Below are 26455 nucleotides of genomic sequence, written 5' to 3'. Positions count from 1 at the left end.
GAAGTTACCCTTTAAAGTTAAAGCACATTCCACCAGGTCCTTCTCTACTTCTGCTGCTTTCCAAGCCAGGACAACTATTGATAGTATTTGTGCAGCAGCAACATGGGCTACCCCTCATACCTTCATTTCCCATTATAACTTGGATTTGACTTCCAGAGGTAGAGCTTCGTTTGGTTCCACGGTACTCAGGAGCATCTTCCAATGAGCCACCCATTCAAGATGCTAGGGACGCTGTCCCACATGTAATAATGTAGGCGAGATAGGACTACATAACATAAAGAAGTTATGTACTCACCATAATGTTCCATGTATGTAGTCCATCTCGCCGAACATTATTACGAACACACCCACCAACCCCCTTCCTGGAGGACCTGGATACAGTTTTTTTTCCTTTTCTACAGTGGCTTTTTGCCACAAGGGTGCCTTTTATTACAGTTTATTCTTCTGGACCTTTGTCCTTTTTCCCGTATTACCCTGGTAGACTAGTAGCAAACAAGATCTGGGGAATGTGCGCATGCATCATGGGATACCTATTAGCCATGAGCCAATCAGAAGTTTTCAGGCTTTCTAAGCGGCCAAGTCAGAGCTGAGGATTGGCTCCAAACCCACATGTAATAATGTTCGGCGAGATGGACTACATACATGGAACGTTATGGTAAGTACATAACTTCTTTTTTTCTATGTTTACCTGAAGCTATTTACAGACATAGATTGGTCAAAGGCTGTTCAAGGCCAACCAGGTATTCATCTGCCAGTCAATTAATGTCCCAGCATGTTCTGTATTCTTTGGGTCTGCACCCCTTTCACTGTGTGTGTGTGTGTGTGTGTGTGTGTGTGTGTGTGTGTGTGTGTGTGTGTGTGTGTGTGTATACAAACACATATTTCATATAAATACACTCCTTTTCTAGGTTAAAGTTGGTCAGTATGCCTTGGATTAAAATAAATAAAAAGCTATTACATTTCTTTTCCCCAGATCCTGTTTCTCTACATGGTTCTCACCCAGGGATTGCATATTGCCACACCCATACATAAGTATTCATCTTGGTTTACTGCAAGTTTCTGTATACACCTCTAAATGCCCTCGCTCTATTGCCTTTTCCATTCAATGACTGTGTACTTCTGAATCATCTCACTTTAGCTAAGACTGTTTCACTCCACACATTATAATGAGATTTATTAACAATGAATGTTAGTGTTAGTGAATCATATATCTTTTTTACCATGCAGTGTCTGGTGAAACACTGTAATCCTGTGCCTCGAACCTCACTGTCATTAGTATGTGGGAAATGTGAGTGCAAAAAAATATCTGGGGCAGAAATGCCACATACTACAAAGGATAGCCTATTCACCAATGTCCCAAACATTATAGAATCTGACCTCAAAGTCTCTTCATATTTTAAGACTATCTAATGCTCCACATTCAATATTTTTAAATGTTGATTTTGGGAGAGTTTTCAATCAGACCTTCCAACTAAAAGGCTTGAAAAGATGACTGCCACTTATGACAAATGAAGTTTGCAAATTTAAATTAATTTAAAAAAATCTCTTCTGTTCACTTTTTTGCTGTTAATAAAACCATTTAGTGGATGCCAGCAAGTTGTAACCGACAAGATACAGGTGTTCTGCAATGCAAAACCACCAGTGGTAACCCAGGTTTGACATATCGGGCTTTAAACTGATCTTAAAACTGTTCCTATCCAACAAATTAAAAAAAGAGAGAGACAGAGACCAAATTTAGTATCTGCAATTTAAACAACATACATAAGTAACCTACAACGCTGCATGGCTCCCATCAACAAAACATGAAATGTACCATTATGCAACCTTCTCAACCGTATCTATTTTAGAGGAATGTCCCCATTTTCAGGCCTGATTTACCTCTGCACATGATGTACCTATTTTTGGAGTTATGTCTCTATTTTCAGGCTTGATTTACCCCTTCACACAATCTTCTGTCATTTCCCTCATCACTCACTACTTCTGAAGCTGCCTGGTATACAGAAAACCATATTAGATGACCATCATACTACTGACATCAATAATTTAAAGAAAGAGGGCACACATCTTACATCTCCCTTTTTCAGAAGCAAAATAAATGATCTTGTAATACAACAACTGCAATACAGTTCATCAAATTCTATAGATTTTACATAGTCTCTGATGATTTGTGTATATTTTTCCATCATTTTTATCTTTCTTTTTTTATTTTTTAATGCATTTCTGAGCACCATCCCACATTTTTACTGAAAGTGGGAACAGTTATGTGCTATTTGGCATTCAAATTTTATGCTAATTAGCTGTCCAGATTTTTGGATTATGTTATTTATTTTTCAAGGGCTTTTGTACTAACTTTCAATGTTTGCAGTTGAGAGGTATGCCATTATGCATACTGTTCTGTATTTTAGCTAGACTTTCCATGATTTCAGCTGACAATAATTGAACTTTCGGGAAACTTACACAAACTACCACAAAAACACATTAAAAAGCCATAGTAATCTAGACTACAAGTGTTTTTACATGAAAATTGGCCTGCTCTAACATTAAGATAATAAAAAAATACCCTTTATATATTTTTCTTTTGTGATTCCTTTAACATATTAGGGAGTGGCTGATATGTAGGTTATAAATAGAAGAGAATTGGGCGGTGCAGTGGTGCAGCGGTTAATGCTGTTGCCTCACAGCAAGAGGTTCTCCGGTTCAATTCTCAGCTGGGGTGCCTTCTGTGTGGAGTTTGGATGTTCTTCCTGCATTTGCGTGGGTTTCCTCCGGGTACTCCGGTTTCCTCCCACATTCTAAAGACATGCTACTGGAGCATTTCTCCCCAGGCCTCTGCTGAAAACAGGATCTGTGGAACCTAGTCGGGCTTTCCTGGTCAACAAATGTTAAATAAATAAATAAGAGAATAAAAACTCTGCTGGAGCTTTTGCATAGTTTTTTTTAATATAGTGTAATTTACAAACTAAGTATAAAACAAGAAATTTCCAGACATTTACCAATTTTAAAATTTGTTGTTTCCAGAGTTGGACAGGTAAACAGCCTGGGGAATACCATATATATCGGAATAGGAAATTCTCGGCAAACATCTCCTTCTGCTATCTGTATGTTTTGTATCTCTGTAGCATCTCGTGCATATCCTTCTGCACAACCTGAAAGAAAATGAAAATCTGAAGTAAAAAGACACATTTATTTTTTTTTCAATTTTAACTACTTCACCAGAAACCTACAAAAATGAAGATAGCATCACTTATATCTAGCGTATCACTGTTATATAATAAGCCTATTCTAAGTCTGGAGCTCACATCTTGTCACTTTCCAGCTCTGGTCTGAGTGTGTGCAGTTTGTTCCTGTCTGGTGTACAGGCTTCCATACGTTAACTCTTACACCACTTACAGATGGGGGAGAAAGAAGTCAAATACCCATGTAACACATTAAGGAAGGCTCAGCAGCAGCTTACAATAATCTCATGTGACAACTTTCTTTTTTAAAGTTATCAGGTATTGCTAGCTCCATCGTATAAGAGTAAAACCCTGACTACATTTTAGAGCTGACCAGAATTTGAACAGTGACTCGGATGTCTGTAGGCGCTGGAAGAGGAGGATGGGACTGAGTGGTCATTACTTGCTAGCACATTCAGGGGGTGTGGGAATTCTGGCTCACCACACCGGTGACACCTGGCAGGAGCACTAGGTGTTCTATCCCACGGAGTTTGAGACTAGCATGCCCAAGCTGCCAAGTGCAAGTGGCAGAGTAAGTGAAAGAGAATTCAGTGTGCAGAAGCATATGCTTTCCCTTCAAGATCAGCACACGGAATGGTTCAAAACAGCCATCAGAGGGGAGGAGGTACTCCACTAAGGAAGAGGGTAGGTCACTCCACAAGACTAGCAAGCTGGCCTACTGCCTACTAACCAACTCTTGACAAACAGCAGATAAGCTCACTGGGATTCCTGTACAGCAAAGAATGGGATGTAGGTCTCTTGTCTATCCCAAGAATTTTTGTCTCTCACTACGTGCAAAGAACAGACTGATTTGTTTCTTCTATCTGCACACATTGGTTTCAGTCCCGCAAAGGTGGGAAGATAAAAAAAAATATTGTTTCGGGTATCTTTATTTTGCATGGTAGCCTATGCTATTACAGAGCTTTAAGTCATGGTCAGAGTATCCTTGATTTTCACTCCTGCAGGACCTTAGAAAAGAAAATTAAAATCTCATGTAAGGAATCTGTTAAATTACTAGCTTCAGGTATTCATATACACCTTACACACCTGCTCTCATCTTAAACAGAACATAGTAAGATGGTTTTAGGCAGCTGGGTGACTTAGTGGTCAACAGCTGTACATCACAACTCTGCATTCTACTGTTCAGTCCTTTACTACTCCAGTGAACGTGTGAGAAGGCTTTTTTTGGTGGGTGGTACTGCAATTTCCTTCTGCAAAAATGCTGGCTGACTGGCTATCTTAAACTGCATGACTAAGTGACGCTTAACTGGTATAAATGCAAGTATGAATGTAAGAATTTGGGTGTGGTTAATTGATGTTACTATCTCCTAATACTACTATATCTTGTATGTTAGCTTTAATCCAAGATAAAAGATTTTTCTGGTATGGTGCTGTTATTAGTTGCTCTACTATGGCTATATGTACAATAATGTGCATTCATATTTTAAGTGTGGCAATGAGCAATTCAGCTTTGCCACATTTAAGGATAGGTGACTGGTATTTAGATATCTGAAGCATGCTGGAGTAGATGAGATCTATTCTGCCTGCTCTTTTGGCTAGCCAGTGTATTCTAAGTATGCTGTACCCAAAGGTTTAAGCCAGGTCTTTGTGACACTAAGTATGGTTTGTAATATTCTTTCTTCTTCTACTTTCGGCTTTGTCCGGTTAGGGGTTGCCACAGCGGATCACCTGTCCGCTCACCACCATGAAATTGTCCTGTTTCTTTGTATATACTTCTAGTACTTGCATGTGTATTTTTTAGTCCATGATGATAACTGAAAGGAAGAAAGTTTGATTTTTAGAGAATGCATTATAGCAAGTGCATCTTTGGTTTGGCTGATCACCACAGAGAAGTAGGTTTTGGAGAACTGGAGTGCGATTTTGTAGCAGAAATCATAACAACATAAAGGGCAGTTTGATTTCTCTGCAGTGATTCTGATTACAAGTATGTAAACTGCAAACAATTGGTGTAATTTTTACTTAATAAATGAGGGAATATATTTATGTTGGAGTTGCAATGTCTATTGTGTGAAGACTGATAATCTGTTTGTGTGCTTGTGATTTACAGAAGTGTAATCAGTGAGAAAGGCTAGTAACAGAAAATATACTGCTACAGAGGCTTGCCTGAGAAAATACAAGTAGAGTTTGGGCGGAGTAGAAAAGAAATTGTTTAAGGATATGATTATGATTACTTACTGTGATTAGAACATACAACTGTGTGTGGGGTGTAACTGATACAAATGTCAAGTATAAATATAAGAATTCCAGAGGTGAATAAGCCCTGCCTGGTTGTCAAAGTAAATGCATGGTATGGACTGATAAGTGTAAAGATATGGTTTGTGTTGGGGAGCTATTTTAAGAGTTGGTTTATTGAGATTAGTACACATGACTGTGTGGGGCTTAGCTGGCATAATTGCCAAGTATACATTTAAGAATTCCAGGATGATTGGCGATGGGGTGGAGAATTGGAATTGGGCCCTCAGTCAGCAGAAGCAGCAGCCAACTTATGTGCACATGTGCACTACACTGATGCCAAGACCACAGCTGTAGCACAAGTGTGTGTATAAAATATTTGCACCTTAACTCCAGAGTAAATATATTAAGGCTTTACACAGAACTAGACAGAGCACATTGAAGAATGAAGGACAGGATCCAATCAAGCTGTAAAGTGTGTTTACACAGCAAGAACAGTAAATACCAATTGTAGTGGCAAACACTTCTGGATCATGCAGCAAATATTGCTTCTAATGAACTAAACAGGACAAGAAATGTCAACACCAGTGGTAACTGCTTCTGCTGCATAGCTTGATGTGTGTACTCAGTAAACACTGTAGTGCACTTCAACAACAGAAAAAAGTACAGTTTTGTACCTACCATAAATGTAGATGTTCGAGTGTTCACACTGCTGCAGTCATCACACACGGGTTATCCTGCCATCAGGCGGTCCCGCAGTCGGCCAGAGTTCCAAAGTCTTGGTCCGGCGTTGGTTGCTGTCGCTTCTTCCCTGATGTCAGTGCGTATACAAGAGCCATCCAACGCCATTTTCTTCAGTTTTTCTTGCCCCAGATGTCAGGTGCCCCTAAGTAGGTAGGCAATACATATTGCTAATAAAACATGTAAAAGGAATAAAAGGAATACCTTCAATTACAAGCAAATACACCACAAAGGTTGTACAGGATAGAAAACTTATAGAAAAGTTCAGCTAGGTCAAAGGGGATGGAGGGAGGGTAACCTGGACTGCAGCAGTGTGAACACTCGAACATCTACATTTATGGTAGGTACAAAACTGTACTATGTTCATTGTGTTGCACTGCTGCAGTCATCACACTTGGGTTGAATCCGAAAGCTAAGGATGGGTGGTGGAACTAAACAGGGTTTGGAGAGGCTAGTAGGCCCTGAAGAACTGCAGTGGCAAAGCCAGCTCTGGTTTTAGAGTATAGAGGTAAGTGATCGTGCTTGGTGAAGGTGTGCACTCAACTCCAAGTTGCAGCCTCCAAACTATCCTTGGTTGGTACCCCTCTGAGGAAGGCTGTTGATGTTGCTGTAGCCCTGGTGGAATGGGGCCTAATATTACCAGGTACAGGTTTCCCATGGTGTGTGTAGCAGAAACGGATACAATGTCATATCCATTTTGAAATGGTCTGTTTTGAGATAGCCTTTCCTTGTGATCCTGCAGCATAGGATACAAAGAGCTGGTCAGATTTTCTGAAAGCCTTAGTTTTATCCAAGTAGTAACATAATTGCCTGTGAATGTCCAAAGAGTGTAGGAGCCTTTCCCCTTTGTTCTGGGGGTTTGGATAAAAGGTGGGCAAATGAATGGTTTGGTTTAGGGCCACACTGGATTCCACCTTTGGCATAAAGGAAGGGTTAGTTCGTAAAGCGACTCTGTCTGGATGAAAAATGATGAAAGGCTCCACTGCCATTAGGGCCTGTAGCTCTGAGACTCTTTGTGCTGAAGTTATTGCTAGCAGCAGGGCAGTTTTCCATGATAGAAACTGTAGATCAGCTGTAAAAGCTGGTTCAAAGGGCGGTAGTGTAATTTTTTCCAAAACAAAATTAAGATCCCAAGTTGGTGTTGGTGCTCTCTGGGGTGGTCTTATGTTCTTAGCCTCTCTGAGGAACTGTCTTAGTAATGGATGTGAAAATATAGGGGGATCCGTGTTGTATTGAGCTGAAATAGCTGAGGCGTGGATCTTAATAGATGTAAAGGAAAGTCCTTTGCGCAACATCTCAGTTAAATATTGAAGAATCTGAGGAATATTTGGGACAAGGGGATTTTGGCCTTTAGCCTGATTCCAGGCACAGAATCTTTTCCATTTGTCTGAATAGGCTTTCCTGGTGCTGGGCCTCCTGGCCTCCAGAATGACATCCATCATAGCTTTAGAGAGAAGTGTTGACTGGTTGTTTAGGTAATTTGCCATGCAGCCAGATTTAAAGTCTTGAGCTGGCTGTGTAGAATCTGATTGTTTTGCTGAGGTGAGGTGAGGTGAGGTGAGGTGAGGAATTGGAGGTAAAATCCATGGTGGGCCTTGAGCCATGTTCCTTAGTATTGGATACCAGTGTTGGTGTGGCCAGTCTGGAGCAATGAGTATAATTTGTGGCCTCTCTAATCTGGCTTTCAGCAGCACCTTTGCCAGAAGAGGCAGTGGAGGAAAGGCATACACTGTCAATGTTTTCCAACTGAATGAGAGGGCGTCCACTTTCCAAGCTAGTGTGTGGTATGTCCTTGTGCAGAATTTCCATAGTTGGTAGTTTTGGGGGGAAGTAAACGGATCTATGTCTGGGCTCCCCCATTTTTGAGTTATCATTGTGAATACTTGTGGATCTAGTTTCCACTCGTGAGGATCTAGGATGTTTCTGCTTAGATCGTCTGCCAATGTGTTTTTCTTTCCTGGCAGGAATTGTGATTGTAGTTGAACTTGGTAGGTCAGTGCTGTGTTCCACAAGGTCATTGCTTGCCTGCTTAGGGGATAGGAATGTGTGCCCCCCTTGCTTGTTTATGTACCACATCACTGTGGTGTTGTCTGTCTGTATTAGGAGTTGTCCTGGATGTAGGAGGTCCTTGAAAGCTATCAGGGCATTTTGTACAGCTAGCATCTCTTTTTGATTGATATGTAGATGCCTTTCATCTGCAGACCATTTGCCCTGAATACACTGTCCTGCCATGTGTGCTCCCCAGGCATAATCCGATGCATCTGTTGTTATAGTTTGCCTGGCTGTTGGTAAGGTAAAAGGCTGACCCTTGTTGAGGTGACATGCCCGAGCCCACCATAGAAACTCCTGCTGAAGGCAGGGAATGAGTGGAATTATTGTTTCCAAGCTGTGGCTGTGTTGAGTCCATACGCTTTTCAGGTACCATTGTAATTTCCTCATATGCAGTTTTGCAAATGGTATTAGTAGTATGCAAGATGCCATGAATCCCAAGGCCTGCATAATTTTTCTTGCAGGGAGTTGGGTCTTTGTTGCCATCATTTTGAAGTATTGAGTCAGTTGTCCTTGCTTGTCTGGCGTGAGATAAGCCATCTGGGCCGTTGTATTTAAGCTGGCACCCAGGAATATTGTCTTGTGAGGGCACTAGTTTTGACTTCTTTTCGTTTACTGTGTACCCTAGGCAACTTAATAGGTTTTTGACAAATGCCAGATGCTTTAAAAGAATGTCTTTGTTTTCTGCTTGAATAAGGCAGTCATCCAGGTATGGATATATTTGAATTCCTCTTTGTCTGCAGTATGCAATTACTGGTGCCAGGCATTTTGTGAAGACCCTGGGTGCAGTAGATAAGCCAAAGGGCAGTGCAGAGAACTGGTAATGGGTTGAACCTGCTATAAATCGGAGGTATCTTCTGCAATTTTGTCTGATAGGGACATGCAGGTATGCCTCCTTGAGGTCCAACGTTACTAGCCAAGCTTTCTTGCCCAGCATGGGAAGAAGTTGCTGTAGTGTTAGCATCTTGAATTTGGGTACTTCCAGATATGTGTTTAGAATTGAGAGGTCCAGAATGGGTCTCCAAGCTTTGTCCTTTCGGGGAACTAGAAATAGTCTTGAGTAAAATCATTGTCCTTGCTCCTGTGTAGGAACCTGTTGAATGGCTCTCATGTCCATGAGAGCTGAAATTTGCTTCTGAGCCTCTGCCCATTGATTTGGTGGCAGGTTTGGCATTCCTTTTATCCTTGGTAAAGTGTGAAAGTGGAATCTGTATCCTTGAGATACAATATTTAGGACCCATTTGTCTTTTGTGATGATGTGCCAGTTGTCTGCAAAAAGTGCTAGTTTTCCTCCCAAGGGAGCTGCCAAGAGGGATTTGCTTGGCAGTCTGAAGGGTAAGTCATTGTGTTTGTCTTCTGATAGTTTGGGACCTGTCTTCTCCTCCTTTTTGGGTTGTGGCATCCCATTGTCGAGGCTGGTAAGAGCCTTGTGACTGACCTCTGCCCCTTGGGCATCTGTATTTGCCCCTCTGTGGTCTGGCAGAAGCTGGAAAGGACCAGTTTTTGGCTGGCCAATTTCTGCTGAAACGAGGGGGTTGAACCTGTAAAAAATCCTTGACCGTCTGCATAGATTTTGCCTTATCCTCCATTTTCTTTAAAACCTCTTCTGCTTTTACACCAAATAAAACATCCTGCTGTAAAGGTGCATCCAATAACTTTGCTTTAACATGATCAGGTAAAGTTTGTTCTTTTAACCAAGCATGCCTACGTATGACAGACCCTGTCACTGCTGCTCTACAAGAAGCGTCCAATGAATCAAATTCACATTGCAAAGTATGTTTCCCCACTTGTTCAGCTGCATGCAACAAATCTTGCACTTTCTTGTAATCAGGCTGTTCTGTATGTGTGATCATTTTCTGTTTTAATTGAGACATCAAATATTGTTATTTCAGCATGTGAAACTGGCAATTTAAGGCCCTCATAGCTGGAGTAGCTGAGGTATATATTTTCTTTCCCCATCTGTCTAGTGCTCTAGAATCCCTTTCAGAGGGTACAGGATTTTTAGCAATAGAGGCCTTAACCCCTTTGGGACCCTGGGAAATGGTTTCTGGGTCAGCAACAGGGCTTTTATATAGGAATTTGTGAGAGTCAGGGACTCTGTAGTATCTGTCTGGTTTGGCTGGTGCAGGAGGTAGTGAACCTGGGTGAAGGCTAGATTCTGAATAAACATCATCCACAATGTCTAACACGGGTGGAATAGCAAGTGGTCTGTGCTGGGCTAGTAAAAGGAACTCTCGGAGCCTTTTCTTTGAATCAGAGTAATCCTGGCCTTCCCAGTGGAAATGTTCCCTCATGGTATGTAAAGTTTCCCCAAAAGAGTAGTCTTCTGGGGGAGATGCTGAAGGGATAGACTCTTCAGCATCAGAGTCTTCATAAGGGGGTAAAGAATATTCCTGTTTCTCAGAAGAATCTGAGGAAATTGAAACCTGGTCAGAGGAAGCGTAGTCCTCCTCCTGTCTTGGCCTTTTATCAGGAGGGGGATGGGAACCCCTGATTAGGGTAATTAAATCTTCAGCCATCTTAAGCATCTGTTTGTTAGGCATGGGGCCTTGTACTGGAGACTGCTGTACAGACTTCTTTGTTTTTAAAGGGGTTTTCAGCTTTGCATAGGATTTAATAGTGAGTGTACTCGAATCTGAAGACACCTTCTGCAACTGAAAGCGTTTCAACTGCACTGGAATCTCCTTCAGCCATGGAGTCGGAAGGGCCTAAAGGTAAAGGTTGTGGAGGCCTAGCAATCTCCGCTTGGGAATCGGATGCCGCCTGGGGTTCTAAATCAGCGGTAGTCAGGGGCTGCGTAGGCGCCTCACTGAAAACCGGAGAACCGGTGACTGGCCTAGCAGAGGCCTCTGAATCTGGTTTGGGTCTCGGCTGGCTGTCCATATCTTTGTGTTTTTTATGCATTCCGGTTGCTCCAACGGCATGGCATAATTAAATTTCCTACCAAAATAATGTTGGGCGAAATCAAACTGACGTTTAATAGTTCGTTTGTTAAACCTAGCACAAAACTGACAACCTGTGATGTCGTGGTCTGGGCCTAGGCAAGGAATACAATAAGAATAAAAGTCCTTATGAGGTATTTGCTTCCCACAAGAAATGCAATTGTTAACGTTTTCTGACATCAGACTGAGGCAAGAAAAGGTTCCCCAACGGGGTACTTAGCTTTATTGAAGACTTCGGTCTGAAATTCGATTTGAAAATCTCAGGAGTCGGCTGACCGGCACTTGCGAAGTGCTTCTGCTTCGGGCACCACATGGCAAGAAAGATTGAAGAAAATGGCGTCAGATGCCTCTTATATACCCCGGCGCACTGATTTCAGGGAAGAAGCGACAGCAACCGACGCCGGACCAAGACTTTGGAACTCTGGCAGACTGTGGGACTGCCTGACGGCAGGATAACCCAAGTGTGAGGACTGTAGCAGTGTAACACAATGAACATCTGCTTAATCACTGCACAGCAGGCTTTTCTGGGCTGGGAACAGCCTCTTTATTGTGGTGTGGTACTGGCAGGCTGGAAGCAGGTCTATTTGACCCCGGATGGTTAAACCCCAATACATTTGAATACAATTTCATATTTAAATTTATATTTACTGTCTATGGGATATTTTAGTGGACAGTTTAACCCAAGACTATCTGGCCCCAAATATATTTTAATAAGTACTTTATCATTATGTTATTATTTAATCAATTATTCAATAAAAACAGTTACTTGTTCATTGTAAATATATATTTACTTTTATATTATTTTTATTTTAATCATTACATTGGTTAGTATAAATATAACACAAACATTTAACATACTTTCATCATAAATTAAACATTTTTTATTTTATATTATGTTCATATGTTAATCTATTATCTAGTATAAATAAATTGTTTAAAATTAAATAAATCAATGTTTTATTCATGTTGATATGTCTTCTAAATCTTTCTTTTAACCCATTAAGAAATTGTGTGCTACTGCTACTCCTCATAGGTATTTTAAATTTGTTCTATTAGCACGATCTCTTGCTAATGTTAAAAGTCTTTGATCATTTGTTTGATATTTTTTCCTTTTTTTGGTGGTTCTGCACTGCTGATAAATGCCTCGTAATCTTGATCTCTTCCACAGTGGATTTTTGAATGCCATCTATAAATCGCCAAAGTGTTGGATGATCTACTCCGAATTCTGTTTGCATTTTTCTATGAGTAGCTTCTACATAGCTGTTTTGTTCGGTGTTCTCCATTTAAGGTTCTGTCATACACTGACCTTATTTTAGGTGGAAATATTTGATTTTTTTCTTATTCATCTGTAATTTGGTCGTCCGATATAGTTATCTTCAAACCAGTTTAGGACAGGTTGCAGTGCTTCTGGTATGTTGTCTTCTGTGGCATTCTCTAGTTCATCCAGTGGTATGAAGGTGAGTGCTGGAATCATTCTTGCTTGTAGTGCAAATTCACTATCTGTATTGTACTGGCCTAGCAGTCCTTCATATGATATCATCTTTTTCATGTTTTTTACCAGGTGGAAAAAGCATCCATGGATTTCTGTTATTGGATATGCTGTTTTTATAACATTTAATATGGCTATTTCGTAGTCTGTCGATACTGAATTTGGTAAGAGGTTTGGCCAAATGCCCTTTATTCCTTGAAACATTCTTTCATAGCTTTCTTTTCGCTTGTCTGGTAATAGACAGTAAGCTATCGGTATAATGAATCCACTTCGTTCAGCCATTATTACGTATACCTGTGAAAATAGTTTTGGCGCTATTTTGAATGTTCCACATAACAACAGCTTTTTTTATTAGATGGCTCCATGTACTTGTTCCTCGTCCAGATATTTTTGATCTCCTTCTCCTGAGTCGTATAGAAGAAAGTTTTCATTTTTTCCATAAATTTTTATATTTCTCTAGAATTATTAAGGAGCATAAATCAATTGGTTGAGCTGCAGGTTTATTAACTTTTTTTTTATTATTTTTTTCATTGTGTCAGTATTTGACAGTTTATCTTTCACTGCTTCTGAAGTTTCTATTGCAGGGTTAATGATCATTGCTGGAATTTTCATTGCGTCTTCAAGCCCTTTCTTTAATCGTTGTCTTTTATCTTCTCCACCTCTATTTCTGACATGTCACTTCCATGACTGTGTTCATGTAACAAACTCATTACCTCATTTGTGGAATACACACTTGTATGAAGTCTGGATTTACAGTTATAGGATTTTTTTTGTCACATCTCCAAAATGTTATTGTCTGATCGTGGTTGCATTTCTCAAAGCAGTACAGATTTCCATTCTAACTTACTTTTTTCTTGATTTCTTTTTGAGGTAATTTTCGACATCTTTAACTGATTCTCTGCTTGAGCTTTACTTTTTTTTTTTTTAAACTGATTTTATCTCACTACTGGCACTAGGTGGCAGTAGACCAATACAGAACATTGTAAATATTTTTATACATGTGATTCATTTTTAGTTTATCTCTCATGGATTTATACAATTCATTACTCTTTTGATGAAGATTTTTCTCCGTTTCAGGTACTTAAATGTTGTTTTTTTTACTTTTTACGAGACCTTTCTTTTCTTTTTTTTTTTTTTTTTAATAGTTTCGATTTAAGGGTTTTGCTTAATTAATGGCATGCAGCTTCTGTGTCTTTTTAAATTTCTGCACTGTATACCTTTTATAAACTGATTTTTTTATGTGCATTTGATACATTTGGTAGTGATTTTATTCTTTCGTTTGGGTGTTGTATTATTTCTGTTTTACAAAGGTTTGCTGACTAATCCGGATGTTCACAGAATTACCTAGTCCAGAGTTTCTGTTCATTGATTTATTGCATATATGTGTATTTATATTTTTATTTACATTTACATCTTTGAATATAATTTATTTTTTAATGCCTTACTTGTTGTTTTATTTCTAATTTTCTTTATTTTTATATAATGATAATGTTATCGTTATACGGAAACTTCAGACTAGTTAATGCTGTGAACTTCCGGATGTTATCGCTACTCTTTCTTTAATTCATATTTTGTAAGTTCATAGGTATGTACTAGGCTAATTGCCCTGAAGCCTTTACAAGCCTAGCCCATAAGTGCTCTAGCATCATGCCGCCCAACGTTAATTCTCAGTGCCTCTATCAAGTAGATCCCTTGGAGTGAACTTTCTATTTCCCATCCACTCATCAAGATTTCTCTTGAAGACTGCCAGTGAGGTGTTCTGCTTGACATGTATGGGAAGTCTATTCCAGAGCATGGGCAGGCTCTGGGTTATGAATCTGTCCCTCCAGCATGTTCTGCTGATTGCAGTAATGAGGCTGAGGTCTCTGGAGAGTGTGGTGTGGAGGGATTGGGATTTCTTTAGATGTAGCATTTCTAACAGAGCTGGGTCAGACATGGCTTTGCAAGTCAAGCAGATCTACCTCTTAGTAGATGATATGAGACAGAGAACAGCTGGAGTTTTTCTGAGTCTGTCTGTGTAGGACGTGCTTAAGGCATAGGTTCCTCTACGTGAGGTACTTTGGTGGCCTCTCCAGCTGTTGCAAGTGTCTAGTGAGGTACATGCCAAATGAGGCATTATACTCGATGATTGGTCTAATGAGGGAAGAGTAGAGAGGGATGATGACCTCTTTCTTCCTGGATGCAAAACCCTTGGTAATGAGATGTGCCACATAGGACTTTCTGACCACAGCGGCAATGTGGTTAAGTGGCAATTTTGGCAGTTATTGTTTTGTTTTATGTATTTCAAGTAACTAATTGCACTTAAAGTAAGTGAAGTCGAAGCACATAAATAGAAAAGAAAGACTGTCTAAACCACTTCTAAGAATGTTTATACAGTCTTTATTTTCTATTTATGCTTTGATGTGCTACGGCTTCACTTACGTTGCGTTTTTATTCGAGTCCAACCGTCCGGGGTCAAATTGGACGGGGACGAATTGGTGGGGTGAAAATGTCCTGTACCTGGCAAGCTACATGCTACTTGACTGTTTTACTCTGTAAAGAGCAAGAAGACTTACGCCAAAGTTTCAAGGAAAGCCACCATTTTATTATTGTTCAAAGAAAGACAAAACACCAAATATCCCCTAAGTAAAAGTATACACTGCACATGTGACAAACACTGCTTAACTTATCACAGGACATGAGTAATATAACCCCCTGGAAAGATATTGCTAGGTCTACACTGAAGGCACAAAATCAAATGTTTACTAAGCAAACATAATTTAAAGCTTCATCTTCCTAGCATGCAACCAGTGTTTTTATGTAGACAGCAATGAAGTTTACTGTGAACTCCCTGCTAAGGTGCCTTTAAATTTGAGGCAATTATTGCTTGTGCAGTCTTGGATAAAGCTAAATTGGCAGAGTGCAGTGTGAAGTTAAAGAAAAATAATTATAGACAGTTCATTATGTTGAAAACATTTCTGTACTATTCTATATCTCTCAAAAGGGAGCACTATTAATAAATATGATTGTGTTAGCTGGCTAAGGGAGCTGCATCATAAACAATATATAGGATAATATGAGACAAACCTTTTGAAAGTTCTGTTAATAACGAGGAATAGTACTTTTCTGCACAATATAAAACTCTGCCCTTAATGTCTTTTAGCAGTCTTTATTCACAGCTGGACTGAAGACCTGCATTCTATAATGTAACATAATGAAAAACAGCAAAACAAAATATACTTTGCACCCTAAATAAAAGTAAGCAAAATACCACATACCATTGTCAGCATCATCACTACATCTTAGAACAAGGCTACACTAACATTATAAAGATTCAAATTACAGTGCATTTACAAAATAAAAAATATGCTGATAGCAATGATATCATAGAAAAATAGATACACTTTGTGGGGAAAAAACAATGCTGGCAATGCAGATGCCATTAAAGGATAATGGGTGGTCAAGGTAACAAAGAGTCTACAGTTTTTCATAACTTTATTACTCTACAAAATGAATGCCATGGATGGAAAACTGGGGTACAATTATCACCTCTGTTAATTATACCACTGCAAGCATTTGGAGATATCTAAAAGTGTAACGCAGTAGACTGAAGACTAAAGGATGGGTCCTGTAAGCCACCATCCCTTGATCAGCAGGAGTGTTATTCAATTTGTCTGCTCATGTAGGTTTGCTCACCAAAACGATTGCCAAAATCTGTCTGTTCTTGCTCAACCCAGGATAAATTATGTCTCTACATATGAACAAGTACCTATTCATACCTTACAACTCCTTACTCCCCAATATTCACTAACTTCCTTACTTCAATTTCTCTCCTCTATCTAAATATGCCATAACCCTGTTTTTCTCCCACTTCATATTGCAATTTCGGTTTGCATTCAAACTGTAGATTTTTTATTGTTGTTTTTTTTATGCTATATTATTTTTGAAGACTGTAAACCTGTTGTTCTTATTTATTTATTTTTTTTTTTGTAATACCTTGGAGCTTTTCTTCCCGGCCACCAGTGAAGATGTGCACTTACACAGTTGGACTTTTCTGGTAATCAAAAATCAATAAGTAAGTAAATAAATAAATGTTTCAGTACTCTTAAGACACACTGATAGACTAAAAGCTCTGTCCCTCAGTTTAGTGTCATACAGACTTCTGAAGGGTGATCTCCGTTTAATTTTCTATGCTGTGAATGACACAGCACTCTTTGAATTCCTTTACCTAAACAGAAAAAGTATCGACACGTTGTAGACTGACTTCTAAGATGGCTACACATTGAGCAACAGCTTAACTCCAGCTGTCCCGGTGTGAAAATCGAAATTCAACAGACAAGGCCAGTAGACTTTTGTGTTTATGGGTATAGTTCACTAACTGCCTAGCAAGTGCCTGAACACCTGGAAAAAAGAAATACAGAGTACCTGGGGAAAAAATCAGTCCTTTACTTAGGTTCAAATCTAATAGCATTTCAGTTTAAAGTTTGATCTACCCAATCATTAAACAGCTTCATTTTAGGAGGAAGAGGTCATAACACATTACTGAAAGAAATGCAAAGGTAACTTAGAAGGCAATTTTACAAGGTAGGTGACATTAGGCTTAAAGGTGGTGGAGTAAAAAGTACAATAGAAGATTCAGGTAGCTATGGGGAGAGGTCACATGCAGTACCAGTTGAATGGTAGCTACAGTGTCAACTTTGTATTAGGTGATTTTGTAGAAAATACTTTAATAACAGTGTTATTAGTAATGTTTCTGTGGGGGAAAGGAGGTTGTTATGGTCTTCTGGTGCTGAAACACAGAAGCGTGAATTTCTATAATAGCTGGTAAGAAGTGATTTTGTAGAAAATACTTAAATAACAGTGTTATTAGTAATGTTTCTGAGGGGGAAAGGAGGGTGTTACGGCCTTCTGGTGCTGAAACACAGAAGCGTGAAATTCTATAATAGCTAGTAAGAACTGAAATATTTGGAAGAGAATTTACTGGCTGACACAAAGGAGCAATGGGTGTAGAATCTCTACATTACAAGGCTACAGAAAGAACGCTTTTCTGTGTGGTATATAACTGACTGGTGACTGTCAGTAACATGTAGGAGAGCTTATTTTCAAGTTCTAGCCAGTTACTATATTTCAGAAACATATACAGGTGGGATGGTAGAATGATGGTTGAAAGAGAAGGGTGAAGCACAGTACCATGCCTGTTTTGAGTCGGTCATTTAGCGACAAGCTAATAGAAGGATTAGCAGCACAAAAGAATGGGCAAAAGTAAAGTAGTAGCAGTTAAGCCTAGACAGTTTTTGATGCAGTACTGACAGCATGACATTTTGAACTCTTGTACTGAATTGGTGATCAATTTTACAGATAGGTCAAACTGGACACCTGGCAGCATATACTGAGAAAGCAGTTCAATATGCATGTTGTCATTTGAAAGAAGGTCTAAGGTAACTGCAGGGTGGGGGAAGGATTAAAGTTCTATTTTGTTACTATTTGGTTTCAAACCAGATTCCTCAAGCCATTTATGTAAAGTAGATGTATTTCAAAGTCTGTACTTTATTTGGTTGAGTGATTTGGAGGAGCAATTCAAGGTGGTGTCATCACAGCACACTGTATAACACTGGTTGTTTGGCACATTTTGGGCATACTGATTACAAATATAATGAAAAACGGGTCCCACGACAGAGACCTGGGAACCCATATGGTTGTGGAATGTAGAAGTTAGCTATGGCTACATCATTTGACTAAGTGCAAAATGCAAGAGAGTTGTAAAACCAGTTTAGAGTGAGTATGACAAGATGAAGGTTGGACTGTCATGGTGAATCATGTCAAAAGCTTTTGATAGGTCTAAGTAGAATGTACTGGCATAACAGTTGTCTGCGAACTGTTTTCTGAAATGATTAGAGGAAATAAGGGTGGATTCACTACTATGACCTGATCTAACATGCTTGCAGCCCTTTCAGTGAACTGTAGTTGTAAATGAGAAAGGAGACTGTTATTTGAAAGGTGATTAACTGGTGATGGATGCATTTTAATTTAATTTACACTAATTTAGTTTATTACCCTTGTAAGTGAACCAGTCATCATGACAGCCCTTTTTCACCATGACCTGGGCCACAAGACGAAGGGTAAAAATCAGTATGGATATTTTAGAGTACCAAATCAACCAGACTCTTTTTTAAGAGGTGGAAGAAAAGTATCCTAGAAATTCCTCACAAACACTGCGACAACATAAAAAGAGTGAGAAGAGATCAGACCTGAACCCCAAACCCTGAGGTACAGATCTTAACCACTAACCATTGTGCTTCAAGTAACTTTGGCAGGGACAGGTATGTAGGTAGGAACTGCAACTGGCCTGTACAGCCCTAGATCACACAACATCCCCTTTATGAAATGATATGAATGTGCCAGATGTCCAGGGTTAAGTGATGGTTCTTTTCCTTGACTGACCCACTTACTGCTGAGACTAAGCATGATATGGTACCACAAACAGTTTTTTAAGAAATGGGGGGGTGGGGTAGGTTACTTAACATTTTTTGAGCTGTTTTAACAATTTACAGATTATATTTTTGCACATTCAGATATCTCATGCTGGCCTACTTTACAGTAATAGCCCACTCCCCAAACCATCAAATCATGATCCTAAATTACCCTTAATAATCCTGAACAGAGTTCTTGGCCCTGGTCTATTGGAGCTGGGAAAGCTGTCTGTGAATATGGTGAGAGAGGATGGATACAATGCTGATGATCCATAAAGGCCACACCTCCAGAGAATCACTGGTGCCATTTGATTTCAAACAGTGATAGTCACATTTTCTGGATCCACCCAATAAATCTAGCTGTAGATAAGGCAATCACTATAATGTAGTATGGTGTTGAGATGAGGAACCCAACAACCAGACAAAAAACTGTTAAAAAAAAGGCACTCAAATTCAAAATTTTTTTTTATAGAATTCTTGACATGTTGACTCAGTACTGAATCCAAGATATTAGTTTGCTCCAATATATTAGTTTGCCTCCTGTTATTTTTCAAACCTTGACTTTCTCCCTTTAATTTTTTTCACCTTTGTCTGTAGTCATGTGAACATCCCTGCAGCCCCATTCATTAACTTAAAAGCCAACACTAAAAAGAAAGATGTCACATTTTCCAGACAAATACAGCCACGCAAAACCAGAAATGAATGTTTAAGGAACCAAAAACAATTTTCTTAAGTCTTACTTGCCCACCATATATTGGGCCTGCAGTATCAAAGCAGCTCCTATGCACCCTCCAGTAACAAGCAAACTAACCCCATCACTCAGCTATACCAACTATCCTAAGTGGACTAGTTACTTCAAAAACACAGTCCTCTCATGCCTATCCTGCTTTAAGAAATGTCACTGACATTCCTTTACTGTACCAGTCTGAATAACTGGTATCTACAAACATCATTAACAGAAAAAAAAAGCAGCTATCTACGTACCACATGTTTCCACACGCACTAACTGCAATTCAATGCTTTTGACTGGGACTTCAGAGCTCTCTACCACTAGCACACCAGTCAGTGGCTGAGTAATGACGCAGTTGGTTGAGTTCAGACGACCTTTTATACGGAACTTGGGTAACGTGGCTCTCTGAAAATAGAAGCACAAGAATGTACACAACAAATAAACAGGCTAGTAAATCAGCAGACTAGACATTTCAAGGTTTACATTTTAGAAAACATACTGTTCAAAATAACAGTATCCTATGTTGCAAATTAATTCAGAACATGAACTGATGCTGCCAAAAAAAAAAAAAAAAAGAAAAGTGAAGTTATGCAGATACAGTCATGCATGAGTTTCTGTGGTGATCCCAAGCGGGAGTCAGTCACCCTTAAACAAAATCATCCAACTGAATGCAAAAAAAGGCAGTGATAAACGTCAACAAGATACTGGATTGTACAGCAAGGGAATAAATACCAGAAAGTAGGAGATAATCCTCCTGTTATGCAGGTCACCAGTATGTCTGCACAGTTCGCTCAACCATAAAGTAGAAAAAGAAAATAACTTGACAGACAGCAATGCAAAGTCACAAAAAAAAAAAAAAAGAGAACTGAGGGGCAAGTGTACAAGAATAAGCTTAGAAAATTAGTCAAATACCATACTTCTCAACCTCTTAGCACAAGAAATGTGGGCAAAGGCCAAAAAAATCAAGGACAGATTTTAAAGAAAATTGCTAGGACAACAGGTTTTACATTAACATGCATTTTTCCAAGAAAACCAAGTCTGAAGCTCAGACATCTGTCTATTTCTTCTGTAAGGTACAGACCAAAAATATGAGTCAAATATCTGCACATTTGGTGAAAGTCTGGACAGTTGAGAGGTATGATACACACGTGTGTGTGTGTGTGTGTGTGTGTGTGTGTGTGTGTGTGTGTGTGTGTGTGTGTGTGCATAGTTTCCCCTTATTTAGTTGCAAAGCAATCGGTTTCAAGTTTATGATAGTAAATGTTTTGAAATCTTTCTGCTATAACAATTTGCCTAAATATACATTCCATTTATTGTTACTTGCTATATTTTAACATGGGCTGAGCTTGTAATTTGTTATGTTTGATCAGTGAAATAAATAAAAACATACATATTTTATACACGCACTATGTATGTATATATATATATATATATATATATACATACACACACACACACACACACGTGTGTACATGTACATCTAATATCTACAGCAGTTAGCACAGGAGAATAAAGGCAGTGGGTTGTTAATGAGCTGCTTCTTGTAGTCCAGGGTAGACCGTTTTTTTTCCCTTTCACCTCCATTTGCCAAATATGCATCTCTGAGCGAGTCACTTAAAAGTGTGCTCCTGGATTGCTACTGAAAAAAGAAAACTTGTGTCCAGTGGGTTTATTGGCTTATGAAAAATAAAATTAAAAGTAAATAAACAGGAAGCATGCAATTCCGTCAATATAGACATTCAATTAATGTATATTTTGCCAAAAAAAAAAAAAGACACATACAGAATATCAAACTTGTTTAGTAGAATAAGGGAGAAGAGTAGTTAGGGGGAGTTCCATACCATTTACTTTTACTGCAAATGGATGGACTGTATTGTGTCTTCCTAAAATCAAGAGACATCCGAGATAAGGGAACTAGTTCTCCTCCCAGTGCTGTGCAATCTCGCTGTATACATATAGGAGCTTGCCCCCTCTACAACAGCTGTATATTTTGTGAATTCATCCAGCTAAATGAAGTGCTTCCCTCTGGATGATATCAGTAAAATGGACTGAACCTAGATGCAACACTGCACCAGTAATTCAAAATGGCAACCAACTGAAATGTCAAGACATGTTAGAGCTATTCCTGAAACACAGAGACTGAATGGACAAGAGAGAGACTTGTGTATACTACATCCAGGAGGTCCATTTCTCAGAATATTCCCTTTTCCTCTGAGGTACTGTGATCTTGGACCTAGTAAATATAAGTCTGGGGGGTGGAGTCCTGTCCCCCACATCAGGGAGGGCAAGAAGTTTTAAGGAAAAGAGCAATGTTTGAGAGTCGATGATCTGCAATTTCAATCTTTTTATTTCACACTTTGACATCTTGGTATTTCAAGTGCCAACATTTCAGTAGGTAGTCACTGAAAAAAGATCATAAGTGTTTATATACATGTACACACACACACAAGTGCATGGATACATATATACATGCATATGAATATATATATATATATATATATATATATATATATATATACATATATATATATATATATATATATATATATATATACATATATATATATACACACACACACATTTTCTGTATAATGTTTTATAGCTATATATATATATATATATATATATATATATATATATATATATATATATATACATACATACATACATACATACACACACATATACACACACACATATATATATATATATATATATATATATATATATATATATATATATATATATATATATATATATATATATATCGGTAGGTATGTATAATATGTAGGTAACACACACACTTATTTTACCCACATAGTATTTCATATTTCCATACCGGATCGGTCGAGGCCCGGGTTAACAACAACCGCCACTAGTACTGTTAGCCAACAGAGTGCTAGCGGAAATTGGGCTACTGCTGGCTGAAGGAGAAGAGGAGGGGGAAGGCATGCCCAAAGGCAGGAAGAGAGGAGGAGGGTTAGGAGTGTAGTAGTGAGGGTAGGAACTTTGAATGTTGGCAGTATGACTGGTACAGGGAGAAAGCTAGCTGATATGACAGAGAGAAGGAAGGTTGATATATTCTGCGTGCAAGAGACCAGATGGAAGGGAAGTAAGGCCAGGTGTATAGGAGGCAGGTTCAAATTGTTCTATCATGGTGTGGATGGCAGGAGAAATGGGGTAGGGGTTATCCTAAAAGAACAGTATGCCAAGAGTGTTTTGGAGGTGAAGAGAGTGTCTTATAGAGTGATGTTTATGAAGCTTGAAATTGATGGTGTAATGATGAATGTTGTTAGTGCATATGCTCCACAAGTTGGGTGTGCAATGGATGAGAAAGAAAAATTTTAGAGTGAGTTGGATGACGTGGTAGTGAGTGTACCCAAGGGTGAGAGACAAGTTATTGCAGCGGACTTCAATGGGCATGTTGGTGAAGTGAACAGAGGTGATGAGGAAGTGATGGGTAGGTATGGTGTTAAGGAGAGGAATGCAGAAGGTCAGATGATTGTGGATTTTGCGAAAATGATGGACATGGCTGTGGTGAATACGTATTGTAAGAAAAGGGAGGAGCATAGGGTGACGTACAAGTGTGGAGGAAGATGCACACAGGTGGATTATATCCTATGTAGGAGGGCCAGACTGAAGGAGATTGGAGACTGTAAAGTGGTGACAGGGGAAAGTGTAGTTAAGCAGCATAGAATGGTGGTCTGTAGGATGATGTTGGTGATCAAGAAGTGGAGGAGGAGTGTGAAAGCAGTGCCAAGGTTTACATGGTGGAAGTTAAAAAAGGGTGATTGTGAGGTGGAGTTCAGGAAAGAGTTAAGACAGGCACTGGGAGGCAGTGAAGAGTTACTGAATAGCTGGGTAACTACAGCAGAGCTAGTAAGGGAGACTGCTAGAAAGGCGCTTGGTGTGACATCTGGACAGAGGAAGGAGGACAAGGAGACCTGGTGGTGGAATGAGGAAGTACAGGAGAGTATACAGAGAAAGAGGCTGGCAAAGAAGAAGTGGGATTGTCAAGATGAAGAAAGTAGACATGAGTATAAGGAGATGAGCATGGCAAAGACAGAGGTGGCAAAAGCTAAGGATAAGGCATATGGAGAGTTGTATGGGAGATTGGACACTAAAGAGGGAGAAAAAGACCTGTACCAATTGGCTAGACAGAGGGACAGAGCTGGGAAAGATGTGCAGAAGGTAAGGGTAATAAAGGATAGTGAGGGAAATGTACTCACAAGCAAGGAGAGTGTGTTGAGTAGATGGAGAGTACTTTGAAGGGCTGATGAATGAAGAGAATGAGAGAGAGAGAAGATTGGATGATGTGTGGATAGTGAATCAGAAAGTGAAACACATTAGCAAGGAGGAAGTAAGGACAGCTATGAAGAGGCTTAAGAATGGAAAGGCTGTTGGCCCAGATGACATAACAGTGGAAGCATGGCGGTGCTTAGCAGAAATGGCAGTGGAATTTTTAACCAGATTGTTTAATGAAATTTTGGAAAGTCAGAGGATGCCTGAGGAGTGGAGAAAAAGTGTTTTGGTACCTATGTTTAAGAATAAGGGTGATGTGCAGACCTGGAGTAACTACAGAGGGATAACATTGATCAGTCACAGCTGATGAAGTTGAAGTTATGGGAAAGAGCAGTGGAAGCTAGGTTAAGAAGGGAGGTGATGATTAGTGATCAGCAGTACAGTTTCATGCCAGGAAAGAGCACTACATATGCAATATTTGCTCTGAGAGTGTTGTTGGAGAAATACAGAGAAGGTCAGAAGGAGTTGCATTGTGTCTTTGTGGACTTAGGAGAAAGCATATGACAGGGTGCCTAGAGAGGAGTTGTGGTATTGTATGATGAAGTCAGGAGTGGCAGAGAAGTATTTACGAGTGATACAGGATATGTACAAGGGTAGTGTGACATTGGTGAGGACTGCGGTGGGAGTGACAGATACATTTAAGGTGGAGGTGGGATTACATCAAGGATCAGCTCTGAGCCCTTTCTTATTTGCAGTGGTGATGGACAGGTTGACAGATGAGATCAGACAGGAGGCTCCATGGACTATGATGTTTACAGATGACATTGTGATATGTAGTGAGAGTAGGGGCCAGGTTGAGGAGACCCTGGAGAGATGGAGATATGCTTTAAAGAGGAGAGGAATGAAGGTCAGCAAGGCTAAAGCAGAACATATGTGTGTAAATGAGAGGGAGGGTAGAGGAATGGTGAGAATGCAGGGAGTAAAGTTGGTAAAGGTGGATGAGTTTAAGTACTTGGGATCAACAGTTCAGAGTAATGGTGAGTGTGGAGGAAAGGTGAAGAAAAGAGTACAGGCAGGGTGGAATGGGTGGAGAACAGTGTCAGGAGTGATTTGTGACAGACGGGTACCAGTAAGAGTGAAAGGGAAGGTCTACAAGAGGGTAGTGAGACCAGCTATGTTATATGGGTTGGAGACGGTGACATTGACAAAAAGGCAGGAGTCAGAGCTGGATGTGGCAGAATTAAAGATGTTAAGATTTGCACTGGGTGTGACTAGGATGGACATGATTAGGAATCAGTATATTTGAGGGTCAGCTCAGGTTGGACAGTTTGGAGACAAAGCAAGAGAGGCAAGATTGCGTTGGTTTGGACATGTGTTGAGGAGGGATGCTGGGTATATTGGGAAAAGGATGCTAAGGATGGAGCTGCCAGGTAAGAGGAAAAGAGGAAGGCCTAAGATAAGGTTTATGGATGTGGTGAGAGAGGACATGTAGGCGGCTGGTGTGAAAGAGCATGATGCAGAGGACAGGAAGAAATGGAAACAGATGATCTGCTGTGGCAACCCCCCCCCCCTAACGGGAACAGCCGAAAGAAGATGATGATGATGACTGTACGTTAAGACATACAGATATATGGAGACATGATCTGGATTGTATATCACATTATCTGGAACATGTGTGCAGAGCAGAGTTAAAAAAGACAAACATGAGAAGGGGTGACAAGTGGCAGTCATAAGGTGAGACAGTTAATCATTGAGCAAGTGGTGGGACCCTAAAATGTGTTACCTGAAGGAGTACGGCAGTGTAAGTCATTGGATAGTTGCAATCTGGCTGGGACAAGAAAGCAAGAGAGGAGGATAATGAAGGAGAGAGAAGCTTCACTTGGAACTAAATGCAATACTTTTTTGCTCTCCTTATTGCAGCTGCCTGTTAAACAGCCCCTTCCAGCCAATCAGTCTGTTTCTCATCACTAGGTCAAGGACTGACCAGGAGGTACCACCATTCATACAGCTATCCAGGGTGGATAAAGGATTTTTGTGTTTTCTCTCTGTCCCTATTGGCATGCATCTGGCAAGGGATCACAGCATGGTGCAAATGGGATGATTACGGGTGATATCCCTCACTCCCACATGGGGCACTCCCCACCAAGCAGCCCTGCTGCTCCCATAGGGGGTGAGTAGTGTTATCCCTGATCTATACTAGAGTTAGTCCCACACAGTACTGCCCCCAAGTGCATTCCCAGGGGGAATTAGCAGGTCATGCTTTATCCCTTCTCTTCTACTCTCTCCTTAAATGCCCATCTCTTCCAGTGTCAGTGTCATTAACTGAACCTTGTCACTTGGGTCACATAGCTCTAGCCTTCTGCTCAATGGAGACAGACAACTGCAACACTTAGATGAACTTCTCA

The 26455-nt window shown here is 39.8% G+C and overlaps 1 protein-coding gene across 2 annotated transcripts in view; it reads right to left on the bottom strand.

Moving 5' to 3' along the window:
* The window catches only part of VPS26C (VPS26 endosomal protein sorting factor C), a 377577-nt gene that overhangs the window by 87077 nt on the left and 264045 nt on the right, over positions 1-26455 (bottom strand). For both annotated transcript variants that reach the window (XM_044071439.1, XM_044071440.1), the window contains 2 exons: positions 20063-20213; positions 2994-3146 (listed from right to left, as the gene is read on the bottom strand). In XM_044071439.1, coding sequence (XP_043927374.1) covers positions 2994-3146; positions 20063-20213 — 304 coding nt within the window. The remainder of the gene's footprint in view (positions 1-2993; positions 3147-20062; positions 20214-26455) is intronic.

Source organism: Protopterus annectens, chromosome 5.part0 (assembly GCF_019279795.1).
Source record: "Protopterus annectens isolate FY-2018-M chromosome 5.part0, PAN1.0, whole genome shotgun sequence".
NCBI classification, from domain to species: domain Eukaryota; kingdom Metazoa; phylum Chordata; order Ceratodontiformes; family Protopteridae; genus Protopterus; species Protopterus annectens.
Note: the sequence above shows the minus strand (reverse complement) of the source record. Positions and strands in the feature narration are given on the sequence as shown.